General features: G+C 37.3%; 1 protein-coding gene and 1 pseudogene across 2 annotated transcripts; both read right to left on the bottom strand.

The window, feature by feature from the left end:
• Window positions 1-4,023: 4,023 nt before the first annotated feature.
• On the bottom strand, window positions 4,024-9,705 carry LOC143582373 (G-type lectin S-receptor-like serine/threonine-protein kinase At4g27290; annotated as a pseudogene). The gene is made up of 7 exons (XR_013143958.1): window positions 8,341-9,705; window positions 8,088-8,240; window positions 5,259-5,419; window positions 4,961-5,171; window positions 4,635-4,872; window positions 4,396-4,547; window positions 4,024-4,309 (listed from the first exon to the last, which is right to left on the bottom strand). The product of XR_013143958.1 is annotated as a G-type lectin S-receptor-like serine/threonine-protein kinase At4g27290 (transcript).
• Window positions 9,706-10,144: 439 nt separating this feature from the next.
• Window positions 10,145-12,968, bottom strand: LOC143582362 (serine carboxypeptidase-like 27). Its single transcript, XM_077064945.1, has 7 exons — window positions 12,611-12,968; window positions 12,428-12,523; window positions 12,241-12,333; window positions 11,750-11,835; window positions 11,407-11,660; window positions 10,253-10,309; window positions 10,145-10,157 (listed from the first exon to the last, which is right to left on the bottom strand). Exons 1-7 carry the CDS (start codon window positions 12,966-12,968, stop codon window positions 10,145-10,147), a joined length of 957 nt encoding a protein of 318 aa, XP_076921060.1.
• Between the last annotated feature and the right edge of the window lie 1,182 nt (window positions 12,969-14,150).

Below are 14,150 nucleotides of genomic sequence, written 5' to 3'. Positions count from 1 at the left end.
TCATCACTTGAATTTTCACAAAATACATAATTTGACCTTGACTTTAAACTTCCCAACATGGATTCACAAACTTTATTACAAACTGGATTGTTAATAGTTTTGGTTAGATCCACACATGATTCAAAACGTGGTTCTAACTTTCTTTTTAGCTTACAACCCAGGTTAACCGTCCCACATTCACCACCATTTACATCACCAGCTGCTACAGAAGACACATTGATGTCAGTTTTATCAGATGATGGGACTGGAGCAGCAGTTTGAGAGGCAGCAGGAACAAATTTTACAGGCGTTGGTATTCTACCAACCCCGTATTCCATTTCTTTCTCTGGAAAAGTATTATAGCTAAAGTGGGGCAAGCTGGTGTAGTTATCATTGAACGGTGGTGGTACGGCAGTGTAATCATACCCCAGCCCCGCTTTAACTTTAGTACTTCTCTGGGCTCCAATAAGATCATATAATTTCTCAGATGATGCTTCAAATCTTTCAACTTGTTTTTCTTTTTCTTTCTTATCAGAAACTTCAAGTTTTAATTCTCAATCTCTTCTTTTAAATTATTAATTATGTCTTTATAATAAATGACATTATGCTCTTCTCGAAAAACTTTAAGTTTAAGATTTGCTACATCATCGTGATGAGTTTTAATCTTTTCAACGTAGATCTTGTCAGCCTTTACATATTCAGCATTTAATTGACGAAGTTTTGCATTTTCTTTCAAAACTTCGTCCTGAAGATATCTATAATATGTAACCTTATTTATGCAAGCTTGAGTGCACAGATTGTGATTTACCTCATCGATTGGTGATGTGTCGGGAATAATAGAACATGCGTGACTGCTTTTACTAGCAGCACTTGTCCAAACTTTATTACTTGTCTCAACTTTATTTTCTTTGGACTGATTGTTCATTTGGAGCTTATCATCCATTATTTCAAAAGACTTGATGGTAGAAGTCAACTCTGAGAATGTCATGGTATACAGGTTTGTGGTTCTTTTGATGGTAACCACATTGACACACCATGAGTAAGGCAATGAATTCAACAGCTTCATGTTGATCTCAGACAAACTATTGATGATACCGACACTTCTCATTTTGGTGACGAGCGACTCAAATCTGTTGATGAGAGAGGCAACCGATTCTCCTTTAATATGTGTAAACATATCGAATTCTCCTTTTAACATTTTCTTTCGGCTTTCTCCCATATCCAGATTTCCTCCAAGCTTAGGTTCGTAAGACATTTTTTTTTACTCGATTTTTTTTTTAAGAGAAAAAAAATTTAAGGTTTTTTTTTTTTTTTGCTGTTACAGTACCGAGTTGCTACAGTGCCGAGTCGCTACAATGTTTCGCATGAGTCGCTACAGTGCCGAGTCGCTACAGTGTTTCGCATGAGTTGCTACAGTACCCGATGCGAAGCGATTGCTACAGTACCCGTGCGAAGCGAAGCGATTGCTATAGTACCCCCCGTGCGAAGCGAAACGATTTGCTACAGTACCCGGTGCGAAGCGATTGCTACAGTACCTCGGCGATGCGATTGCTACAGTACCTTGGAAGCGACTGCTACAGTACCCGATGCGAATTTTTTTATTTTTTTTTTTTTTGAAAATATAGCACCCAAACTTCCAAAAAGTCAAAAAGACTTTAGTATAAAAATCAATAAATTGGCCTAAATCTGAGTTTTTTAGCCGAATATGAACTCGGACACAAAAACTTAAAACACTAAAAACTTAGATTTGGTGATTCTCGTGTATTTCCAAGGTGTAAGGGACTCCAAAAGAGATAAGTAACACGAAATCAACCTCAAATCCAACAAAAACTAAGATCAAAACCCGAAAAGTTTGACCCGAAAACCACAAAAAGTCGAGCCGAAAGCTCTGATACCACTTGTAGGTCCTCTAGATGGATCTCAAGACTTGACTCGGATCAATCCGTGTTGTTGGTTAGCGGAAATCACCAATGACACTCGGATCTCGGATCTTAGTTTGTTTGGTTTATTTTCTAAAAGAGAGAAAAGAAGAGAAGTGGGTGAGAGAATTTTTATTTCCAAGAGTTGTGAAAGAGTTGGAGTGTGGAGAAATGGGTAGGTGACCTTTTATAGGGTCCCCATTTCTCCAAAACTTACAAATTAAACGTACCGAGTACGTACTACACCGACTAAAAGCAAACTAAAACGACATATACAATCCTAAAAACAATATAGAATATTGGCCCTACAATTGTATCTCTGCACGAAAGTAAATGGACCTATAATCATGACGTGTTAGGGACATTTTCTTCAAACGAGTATCTTTGGATATCTGAGAGTCGTGTAACACTATCAAATCAAAATTATTTGTGGTTCTCAAATATTTTGACCTGATGAAAACTCATATTTGAGAGCAAGAATCAAGTATGGATTTTGTGTGTGTTATGATGAACCAGAGATGCTATCATATGATCAAATAACGTTATATTATGGTTTGATGCAGGGACACTGATAATTGCTTTGCAGTTATCATAAAACTGAAAATAAGCTCATGTTAGTTTTATTAAATTTTGTAACGAAAACAAATTAAATTAATTTTCTAATGCGATTTTAATAAATCAACATATGTTCGAAAAAGCAGTTATCAGAGGTGCTGCCCCCTGACCCCCGTCAAGGGGGCGTTGCCCCATTGGAACCCCCATAACTTAGGGGCATCGACCTTAAGTACCAATAGAATTGTAAATTATAATAAGATCAAATAAGTATACACCCTGTGCCCAACTTATTTAGATTCATATTATAATTAACTTGATAAATAAGTAATCCCTGGTTACACTAAAATCACTAACATGACAGTCCCTCTGTTTCTCCTCCTTCCAGAATGGACAAAAGCAGTTATTGTGTTCGCAATAATGATAAAGGCTACTATTGCTTTGAATATAAAGAATTAAAGATTGAGCATTGCGAATAAAAAATAATCACAACAGAGTCGTACATGAGATAATAGTTATGTTTTTCTTTAATACTAGGTCTTGTTCCCATACTATATACTAAGTTACATCTCGTGTTACATACATTTTATATAGGTGTTATATATGTGTGTGCGCGCGCGCTTGTGTGTTATATACATTTTAGTGAATTGTAAACGTCATATGATATAGCATTATTATTATTATTATTATAATAAGGTATAACACTGTTATTTTAATTAAAAGAATCCAACGTATATACAAAGACAAATAGAGAAAAATAGCAATTTAAAACATAATTTTAAGTTATGTCACATATTTCTAACTTATATAATGAAACAAAAAAAGACATACTAATTAAAATTTAAGCATCTGCTGAAGTCATATGTCGTAAACTATGAAGCGTAAACATGTAGATGTTGTAACATAAGTTGTGTGTTATAAAAACAATTTTTATTGAAATTATAAAACATTTAAGTACACAACATAAAAAATGCTAAAAATATGAATATAACAATGAGATATAATTATAAATTTTATTAAACCACATATTTAATAAAGCAACAATATAATCCAAACCTCGTGACTTAAACCACCATGTTAATCCAGACATCCATACATCCAGTCCAAATATTCATAAATAATTTCTCAAATTCCATAAATAATAATAATAATAATAAAATAATAATAAAGTCTCAAAATTTAAAAAAATAACAATGAAAACAATTTTATTACTCAATAAATAATTATAACAATTTATTTTGAAACTTTATTCAACTTAGAAGTTAATGTTTAAAACTAACGTTTAAATTAACACATGAAAATTACATAAATGGAAAATTGATGAGTTAGAAGCCTATATGGACATATTAGTTGAATTAATATGTAAAACTTGTACTGCTATAATAGTATAGTAAGATATCATGCGCAAATATAGAAATTAAATTTCACTTGTTACATCTTGTATGCGTCATTCAAATATATTCTTTAAATCTACAATACGAAGTTAAAGTGCATTATACTTGGAAAAGCATATGTGCAGAACAAACTAGTTATTTATATCCCTAGGCGTATGCATACACACAAATATATATGTTTACCGGGGCTCTAGGGTTGTCATCGTTACCTCATTGATGGAGACGTGATTATGTTTAGGCAAAATATCTTCGGCAAAAAATGCAGGTTGTTTAGGTGGAGGCAATGCACCATCGTGATCAAACATCAAAGCCACAGATAGCATAGTCGGTCTGTCCTTTGCATGATGTTGCACACATAAAAGACCAATATGTATTGAACGAAAGTACTTCAGATTCGACACATGACTCGCGCATATGTGCACTTAGCAACTCAAGAGCCATGCCTTTTTCATATAATCTCCATGCCTAGAATAAATAAAAAAGAATGAACTAGAGTAAAAATCCTCCTTATCTACCAAAGTTTATTTTGGAATTAGTATTATTAAACTTACATGTGTTAGAAGGTTATCATCGTCCTTCTCACGAGAGAATCCTCTATTTGTCTTCCCACTTACTATCTCGAGAACAAGAACCCCAAAAACTAAATACATCTGATTTCTCAGAAAAAGTCCCATCCACAGCATACTCTGGTGATATATAACCCCTAAATATTTATAAAGATTTGATTAAACATATGACCAAACTAAAAGTTTATCATTTCTCGAAAGTTTCTTGGATTATAGATTCTTACAAAGTCCCGACTACCCTGTTTGTGTTTGCTTCATTTTCTTGATCTCTAAACATTCTAGCTAGACCAAAGTCAGATATCTTTGGATTCATGTCAGCATCCAACAAATGTTGCTAGCTTTAAGATCTCGATGAACAATTTTGAACCTTGAATCATGATGAAGGTAAAGGAGACCTCTTACAATTCCATGGATGATGCGGAAAACGATCAGACCAATGTAGTGTTAAACTTCTAACTTTATCTGCGGAATGTAAATTATTAATAGTGTTGAGAACTATGAAAACATGAAACACAATTTTATAAAATTAGCAATGTAAAAAGAGTTGTACCAAAAATTAATAAGTCGAGGCTTTTACGTGGCATGTACTCGTAAATCAACATGCTTTCATCTCCTTCATTACTATATCCCAAAAGCTTCACAAGATTTCGATGTTGAAGTTTAGCTATAAACTTAAGTTCATTTTTGAACTCATTAATTCCTTGTCGAGAAGTTTTTGACAGCTTCTTTACTGCTATTTCTCGCCCATCATCCAACACACCCTGCGGATTGCAATCCAGGTAGCCATTACCGTCAATAAAGAACTAATATTTGTTTCTAGTTCTTACATATTTGTTTAGCATTGTTACCATGTAAACCGGACCAAAACCACCTTCTCCGAGTTTCATGTCACTAGAGAAACCCTTAGTAGACTTTGCTATTTCAGCAAGGCTAAAATATGACAACTCTTTATCATCTTCATGTTGGCTCTCTACACTATACTCTTCGTTAACGGTTTGAAAACGTACATGAAGAACGAAAGTGCTATAAGTTAAAGGACAATTAGCTAACATCTCAAATTACTATATGTATTCTTCCACATTCTCTTAATGAATGAAAAACTAAATGAATTAGAAATATTACTAAGATAAAAACTTTAGTATCGCGTGAATAGCAAAAATAGGTTGGTGGATTTCAAAAAACTTGTATGAGAAAATAATGAAAACAGCCGCCATGACTATTAAGTTTGACCTTAGCTTCTTCTTTATTTTTTTTATTTATAAAATGTTTCAATCAACTGAAAGCTTCCACATGGCAATGTGTTGCATCTTATTGAGGGATCAGTTTAAAGGAACTATCAATAACATATATAAAAGAAATATTTAAAAGCTGTGTGGTTGTTTCCTAAATTTTCTCAAGTCATCTGATTGTTTTATTTGTAAATGGGAGTTTTTCATGCATTTGACCCGAATTCACGGGCATGGGTCTCATCAAACCCAGATAGCTCTTAAACGGGTTATAACATTTTATTAAATTTAAAATTAATCTTACCAAATATCTGATATGAAAATCTTATAAAATAGGTATATACTAAAGATTAAAAAAAAGATATTATTTATAATTAAGAAACAATTTTATAGTAAAAAAAATAAGCGGGTCATGGGCCACCAAATCCACACCAAATCCAGATAGCTTTTAAACGGATTATAACACATCATTTATTTGTAAAACCCTCTCATCATTAAACCCTAATTATATTATTAACCTTCTTACAATAAAGAAAAATAAAATCCAAAAAATAAATATTAAAAACGAAAAGTGAATAACAACTCCCGTAATACGGAGAATAAAACCTAGTAAATAAATATATGTAGCACAACATGGAATATATACAGCATATTATTTCTTTGTGAACAATTGTCCATCGCTAAATATTAATTTTACGGAGAGTTTTAATTCTTTTTTGACAGAATTACAAATTTTGTCCTTTAAAATAAGACGAATTACGGTTCGTGTCATTTTCTTAGTTTCCTTGCAGGCGGTGTACTTTAAACTTTTTTTTCTACAAGTTTTGTCCTTTACGCTAACTGGGTTAGAAAAAGTCAGTTAAATCCCATCACGTGAGGCGCATGTGAGGGTAGTTTTGTCCTTTCATATATCTCTGCAACTAACCACATCTTCTTCAATCACCATCATCAATCTCACCAACCAATTACCCATCACAGAATCCACCCTAAACACCCCCGCCGGACTCACCACCACCACCGGAATCACAACCTCGCCATCATCAATCTCACCAACCAATCTACCGCCCACAGCCTCGCCGGAGCCGCCGTAGCTGCTGCCGTAATGGTGGTCGAAAAACCGACTGTGACGGCGATGGTGATTCTAGGGAAGTAGAAGCTGCCGTAATGGTGGCCGGAAACCCTCATATCGGCGACTGTGACGGCGATGGTGAGTCTAGGGATCGATGGTGATTCCGGAGATAGCGATGGTGGCCGGAAAACCGACTGCCGTAATGGTGGCCGTAGCTGCTGCCGTAATGGTGGCCGGAAACCCGTCCAGTCTGCGATTTCGATTTTTCAGATCTGTGAAGTGGTGGTGGAGAGATTGCAGTTAGAGTTTAGGGTTTGTGAGAGGTGAGTGGTGACGTGGGTGGCGATGGAACCGGTGGCGGAGAGGCAGGCAGTACGGACGACGGTCTCTGGGTCGTGGGTTAGATGGCGATTGTTTGTCGGTGGGCGATTTTTGTGTGTTGTTGCTGGGTTCCATTTATGAACCCTAGGCGGCATCGCAAGACAGTGGACAACTAATCACACATTCACTGCACAATTGATTTGGGGATAATAATCCAAAACATATGTTTGTGTGTGTATGATCTCCAATTGCATATCAGAAATTAAGTTGAAAAATGTTGGGATTGCAGCTGTGTAGAGTTGTTGTGGCCTATGGTTGTTAACAAGTGGCTCAATATTCCAACTAATAGTTTGATTATAATGTTGATTTTGCTGATAGCTTCCATGATCCCAGTTAAGATTCACCGGTTAATTCAAGTGGGTGTTTGGTTGGTGGTGACATTGTGGTGGTTTATTGTGGTGGTGGTTTGCCGGTAGCATTGCCGCGCTACCGGCGGAGTAAGATGGAGTAAGAAGAAGACTGATAAAGGGTTTAGTTGCAGAGATATATGAAAGGACAAAACTACCCTCACATGCGCCTCACTTGATGGGATTTAACTGACTTTTTCTAACCCAGTTAGCGTAAAGGACAAAACTTGTAGGAAAAAAAAGTTTAAAATACACCGCCTGCAAGGAAACTAAGAAAATGACACGAACCGTAATTCGTCTTATTTTAAAGGACAAAATTTATAATTCTGTCTTCTTTTTTTAAGTTCTGGCGTCAATATTACACCGGGTCAGTTTCAATATTTTATTGGGTTTGCTATCAAAATATATTGAGGTCGCACAGAATTGCATCACATATATATTAAAAAGAAAAAAAATGCAAAATTCATGGGGGTGCATGTTGCGCTCCATTATCATTGGGTGAAGCTATGGTTAATAAGTAATTATTATAAAACTAAAGGCCATATTTCAAATTCTCTTCCGAGACTCTTTAGTATTCAACCTAGCTAGCTATTAAGTTTTGTGTTTTTACAAATTAAAGTCAGTTTTTGGAACGAAGTAAACATGTACGCATACCTGGTGTTTTGCCTTGGTTTCTTTTATTCTTGTTCCAAACATACAAGATTGCTAAAATCAAGATCAGCATAATAAAACTAGCTGTGATCGACAGAGCAGCTATGATTATTTCCCTTCTTTTGTTGGAACTAGGCTTGGAGGTAGATTCTTGGACTAATCCGGTAGCAAAATCATGAAGAAAACAAATTAAAAATATACATATATGAAATCCTTAACTAGACCCAAAGCAAAATCCATACGAAAATAAGCTTACTTGTTAGGTCGGATAGGGCCATTTTTACGTATAGATCTTGGCTTTCTTCAACTGTTCGAACATCCATTAAATCATGGAACCACAGCAAGCACCCGCTACCGCCCTTTGTGATTTCTATATTCGCGTACGCGGTATAGGAGCAATTTCTCTTGCAGACGCTCGCGCATTCGTCAAGTGTCATGCTCTTATTGTACCATGAACGCCGAGTATCTGGAAGCTTAATGTTTTTAAACACTAGAAAACCATCCCCATTTGGGCAAACTAAAGGTGTTCAACGCCGACACCCGCTTGACCACTCGGACGCACTCCATTCATCTGGTTTTCGCGGTTCGAACCCTTCCATACAACTGCAAGACGGTGAGTTGTGTGAGTCGCACCATCCATTTGGACCGCATAGCGCAAATTGGGTACACATATCGAAATCTGCTCGCCAGGAATCGTCCCACTTCTGCTTTCGATCAACCCAGTTCAGTCGATAGTAGTCACCTTTAGGATCCATGTAGCCACGAGCGAGAAATAAATTGTTAACAACTGTGTACAAGTAGTAAACCTCTTTATCATCGAAAACAAATTTGTGATTAACTAACGAACTCGATGAATGATTAGGCAATCCGTTGAACGTAATACCGTTCCATGGTCCATATCTCGTTAGCGGAACAGAACCTTGTTTTTCAAACACTTGTGGAAACCCATTGGTATCCATGAAGATTACAAATTCACCTGGTGATGGATCATCACTGCTCTTCCATGCCCTGAATCGTCTATCCTTTCCGGAGACTAGGTCCTTCCCAAGTTTCATACCGGGAAGAAAATTGTCTACAGGATAATCAAAACTCTCCCAAATGAAACTTTCCTTGCTATCTCCCTTCACAACCAGATTTCCAGAATCTAAAAGTTGTGCCACCGGATTTATGGTTGTGGGAGACACAAGGCTAGTGTTCGATGACCAGAAAATGGTTTTGCTGCTACCAGCGATAACCAGTAAGGAACCGTTGGTGGCAAGCCTAAACACACCAGACGAATCTGTTATTGGTGTTTCTCTATTAGCAACCCAAACAACAGTTTGTGGTGATATGTTCTTATACCATATCCCCAAATACCGCTTTCTGGAACTTCCGGGACTAAAAAACCCTAGTTCAAATATTTCATTAGCCGAAACAAGGGTTTCACCATCTCTAATGACTTGATCAACAGTCATTGTGTCCTGTAATGTACAGGTTGCCAAAACACAAAACAGCAGACCAAAGAGTAAAATCTTGTGAAGGGCCTCCATTGATGTATTATCGTGTGTGTAGGGCAACTTGTGCAATTTCAATCAGAATTTATAAGATTTTAATAGAAGATTGTGTGGTTCGAATGGAAGGGTTGAGACAATGGTCCACTCAATTTTTATATTTTTTTACGTTTTTAGCTCAGATAATATAACAAACGTAGCGAAACCTGACCGAATTTGAGTCGAGTTACAGCCTCAATGCTCCGGACCGACAACACTTGGTTTCAATATGCAATTTCAATCAGAATTTATAAGATTTTAATAGAAGATTGTGTGGTTGGAATGGAAGGGTTGAGACAATGGGCCCACTAAATTTATATATTTTTTTTACGTTTTTTAGCTCAGATAACGTAACAAACGTAGCAAAAACTGGCCGAATTTGAGTCGAGTTACCGCCTCAATGCTTCGGACCGAAAATGCCCGGGTTTCAATACCGCTGGGTTTACCGACCAAGCAAACGTCCTTTTAGATAATTTATCTTTTTATATGTTAATTTGGCGAATTTATTTTTTGGGTTTTAACGCTCAAGTTTTACCAACGGTGCCTGTACCATAACGAACGTAAACGATACTGACTGAATTTGTGTCGAATCACCATCGTAACGATCGGGCTTTACCAGCACTCGGGTTTTACCAATACCTGGGTTTCAACGTTGGAGTTTCACTAGCTATCCCGTGCAACGCGCCTAGGTAAACGCTAGTAATATATAACAGTTAAGAGATTTGGTGCTACAAATCTCCTGTTGGGTCACTTTGCGGCACCTTATTGGTCAGTGCATTTTTTTTTGTTTATTTTAATTCTTGTCCATAACGAGCGTAACGAAAACCGACCGAATGCCAACTTTGTTTTGTTTTGTTTTGTTTTTTGTTTTAGTTTCGATACGCAACGAACGTAATAGTAACCAATCGAATTCGTGTAGACCCAACACATTTTGTTCTAGTTCCAGTACCATAACAAACATAACAAAAACCAACCGAATGAGGATTTTGTTTTTTTTAGTTCCAATACCTTAACGAACGCGACGAAAACCGATCGAATTTGCATAGACTCATCGCATCAACGCCCGGGATCGACAACGATCGGGTTTCACTAATGCTCGAGTTTTAGTGACCGTGTCACCCATTAGTCAACCTCAATTATTATAAGTTTTTGGTTTTATTTTTGGTTTTACTTCCGGTACAATAACGCATGTAACCGAAACTGACAAAATTAGCGTCCACTTACCGCATTTACGCTTGTGACCGACAATGCTTGGGTATGGTATTGCGTAACGTGACAACACCGATCACTCCATGTGACACCAAGTGATTGTGCAATGTGATTGTTGTATTTTTTTATGTTAATTTTTTAACTTAATAATTTAAGTTTATGATTTTGTGTTGCTAGTGTCGAGTTCCGATGCTGGAACGAAAGTGATGGAAACCGCTCGAATTTGCATAGATTCATTGCCTCAACACTCGAGTTTTACCGATCAACACCACCCAATTGGCCCACCTCATTTTTATTTATTTGTTTTTGTCTTAATTCCAGTACCGTAATAAACGTAGCTAATGCCGGCCGAATTCACACTGGCTCGTTGTTGCAATTAGAGATGGTCAAAAAAACCGGTTTGGGAACCGGTTTGCCGGTTTAAACCGGAAACCGGTTTTTACGAAAACCGGTTTTTTGAAAACCGGTTTGACCGGTTTACAAACCGCCGGTTCGTATTTCGGTTACAAGTTTTAGAGCCAAAACCGGTTAACAAACCGGTTAATGAAAAACCGGTTTTTTTTAATAACCGGTTATGGAAAAACCGGTTAACCGGTTTTTTTAATGATGAGGTGTAATTACAGGGCTTTGTGTATATGCTATAATGGTCAATATATCCTTGTTCCATTTCAGCAGTTCTTAGAGCCTTAATGCATCCAATGGGTGGATGCTCAGAGGAACTTCCCAAACATTCTTTCTGAAGTGATTTATAAGTCGAATCTGATATTAAACCGTTGGCCCACCAGTATTCGAATGTACCAACATAATCATTGTAATCATCAGTAACACCATTTCCCACCTAAAAGAAATGAGTAAAAGTTGAATTTTATAATGAATGATGGATGTTGGCTTTTTATTATAAATTTGTAGTTCAGTTTATAGTTATACCATGAAGCCCTTGAGGTTAATAACAGGATTCTTCACTCCTTTGTTTCTTTGGTAAATAAGTTGAGACAATTGAGCAACATAATGACCTAATTTGGATTATTTAATATGCATTAAAACACGGCCCTAACCCAAACATAATCCAAACCCGAAAATCGTGTCCACGTGAACCCAATAACAAGTTAACAACCCGTTTGACCCGAAAGTTTTTTTATAGCGTTTTCACATATTAATTCTTTAAATTTACAAGAATAGAACAAAAAAATACAAGTGTATTCAAAATGATTGCATCTTAAATGTTGGCATAAAATACCCAACCCAAATATAGAGACCAATTTACATTATTACATAGAACACATTTAAAAAAATAAAAATAATAATAAGCTTAAATGGGTCAACCCCTGAACCTTCCGGGTTGGCACAAACACGACCCGCTTAGCCAAACGGGTTCGTGGGTCAAAACTGACCTGACCCCATTCACACGAAACCCAAACCTGCATAACTTTCTCCAGCAATGTAAAAATCTCTATACTTGTATTCAGGGAATCTTTCAAGCCAATTAACAAGAAACACATATGAATCTTCAGCTATAAAAAAGAAGAAAAAAAGTATAAATTAACAAACTTTATGCAGCCTAATCGAAAAGCTAGAACCTTTTTTGTATAAATTAATAAACTTTACCAGTTCTTGAATCACCAACAGTATACAAATCTGATGTGGTGTTTGAATATGAATAACCAACTCCAGCTGGTGATTCAAGAAACAACAAATTTGCCACTGTCAAGTTAATGAATCAAGATCAGTCACACAACTAGTGAAATCAACATAAAAAAAAGTTATGTTTTTATATTATAAATTACATACATTTGTTCCAAGAATAATGGTTTGTGAAAAGGGTCTTCCCATCAGAATTAATATGTAAAGGACCAATCTCTTCAGCAGCACCATAAGCAACAGAAGAACAACCGGGACCGCCATTGAGCCATAGCAAGAGTGGTCTTGATTTCGGGTCAAGATTCGCGGGTGACTCGGTCAACCAATAAAATAGAGCCCTCCCATTTTGTTGGTTCACAGTAACATAACCTGAGTATCGTGAGAAATCAACATCTGGTGGCTGCCAGGGTAGCCGATCAATCTTGTCGTTTTCTCTATCCAATAATGAGTTACAAGTTCCAAGAAGAAACAAGAAACAAAATGCAAGGAATAAGAATGAGTTAGCCATGAATGTAATGAGATCTTGGAATAATAATAGTAATAATAACACCGATCCCAATAGTACGTATTTATGGGTTAGCTAAAGAATAAGATGAATAGACATATATGACATAGCTAGAATACTCTTGTGCTTTTGTGGAATATATGTTTTATGTTTATCTAGACTTTGCTAAAAAGCTGAGACAAAACACATGAGGGAAGATAAAAAGGTGAATGGAGAATGACCCACAAAAGAATCATGGAAAAAGATGAAAGCAATGTGTCAAACAAGACCACTTGCTTCAATAGTTAGTGACATATGTGAGTGGCTATAGAAGGAGATTGGGGCAAAGGGGTTGACAAAATTATTGTTTACTGGTTAAGATTCTAAGTGGTGTGTGCTGAATGCAAATAGTATGTTAGTGAAGAAACACTAACCAGACCCCGGGCAGATTACTGGTAACCTGGGGGTTGGATAGCTGTTTCCCACGAGGGGTTAGACCCTTGGAAGATGGTTCTTCTGATAACCTGCAAAACAGACACCGTGAGCTCGTCACTGAGAAGGGGGGGGTTCCTCCTTGTGACCACCCTCCGGCGTGAGAATCAGACTAGATTGCTCTTTAAATATAAAAGTATATTAAGAGATTGCTAGAGCAGATATCAGGTATAATATGATGAGATAAGATGTTCATACCATTGGGGTATTTATAGCCGAAGGTAGGTTTCCAAGGGGTTTAGCCGGCCCAACACGCTACCAACTGTAACCTATGCACGTGCCCTGCCTGTGAGTGGTGGATAGGTAGCGGCTGACACAGAGCAGGCGTGTCGTGCACTCTTCCTCTTCTGCCAACTACAGGCTAGGCACGTGGTATGGCAGGAGTTGGTGGGTAGGCGGCGGCTATTGGTCACAGTGCTGTGGCGTGCTGTCTGCCATGCTGCTGTCAGTGAGCTGTCGCATTCTTGGTCAGATCTTTTGTCTGTACCTCGTCAGGTATCACACAAAAGATCCTCCATCATACGGACTGGCTCATTTAGGCGGGAGTTTTCCCCCTCCCGCCTTTGCTCATTCCTTCAGGTGACACTGGGGAGAGTTAAGTGCCTTGTGCGTGTAGCCATGCTGCGCGGGTGGCCAGTCCCTAATGGCTTGTATCCGAGGCTGCGGGGACAGGCGGAGTCCTTCACCATTGGGAGGCATTTCCTGCGGGACCAG

The sequence above is a fragment of the Bidens hawaiensis genome, unplaced genomic scaffold (assembly GCF_021521415.1).
Source record: "Bidens hawaiensis isolate Kalapana, Puna unplaced genomic scaffold, B.hawaiensis_p1.1 tig00031535_1, whole genome shotgun sequence".
Classification (NCBI taxonomy): domain Eukaryota; kingdom Viridiplantae; phylum Streptophyta; class Magnoliopsida; order Asterales; family Asteraceae; genus Bidens; species Bidens hawaiensis.
The sequence above is the reverse complement of the archived record's forward strand: the minus strand, read 5'-3'. Positions and strand labels throughout refer to the sequence as shown.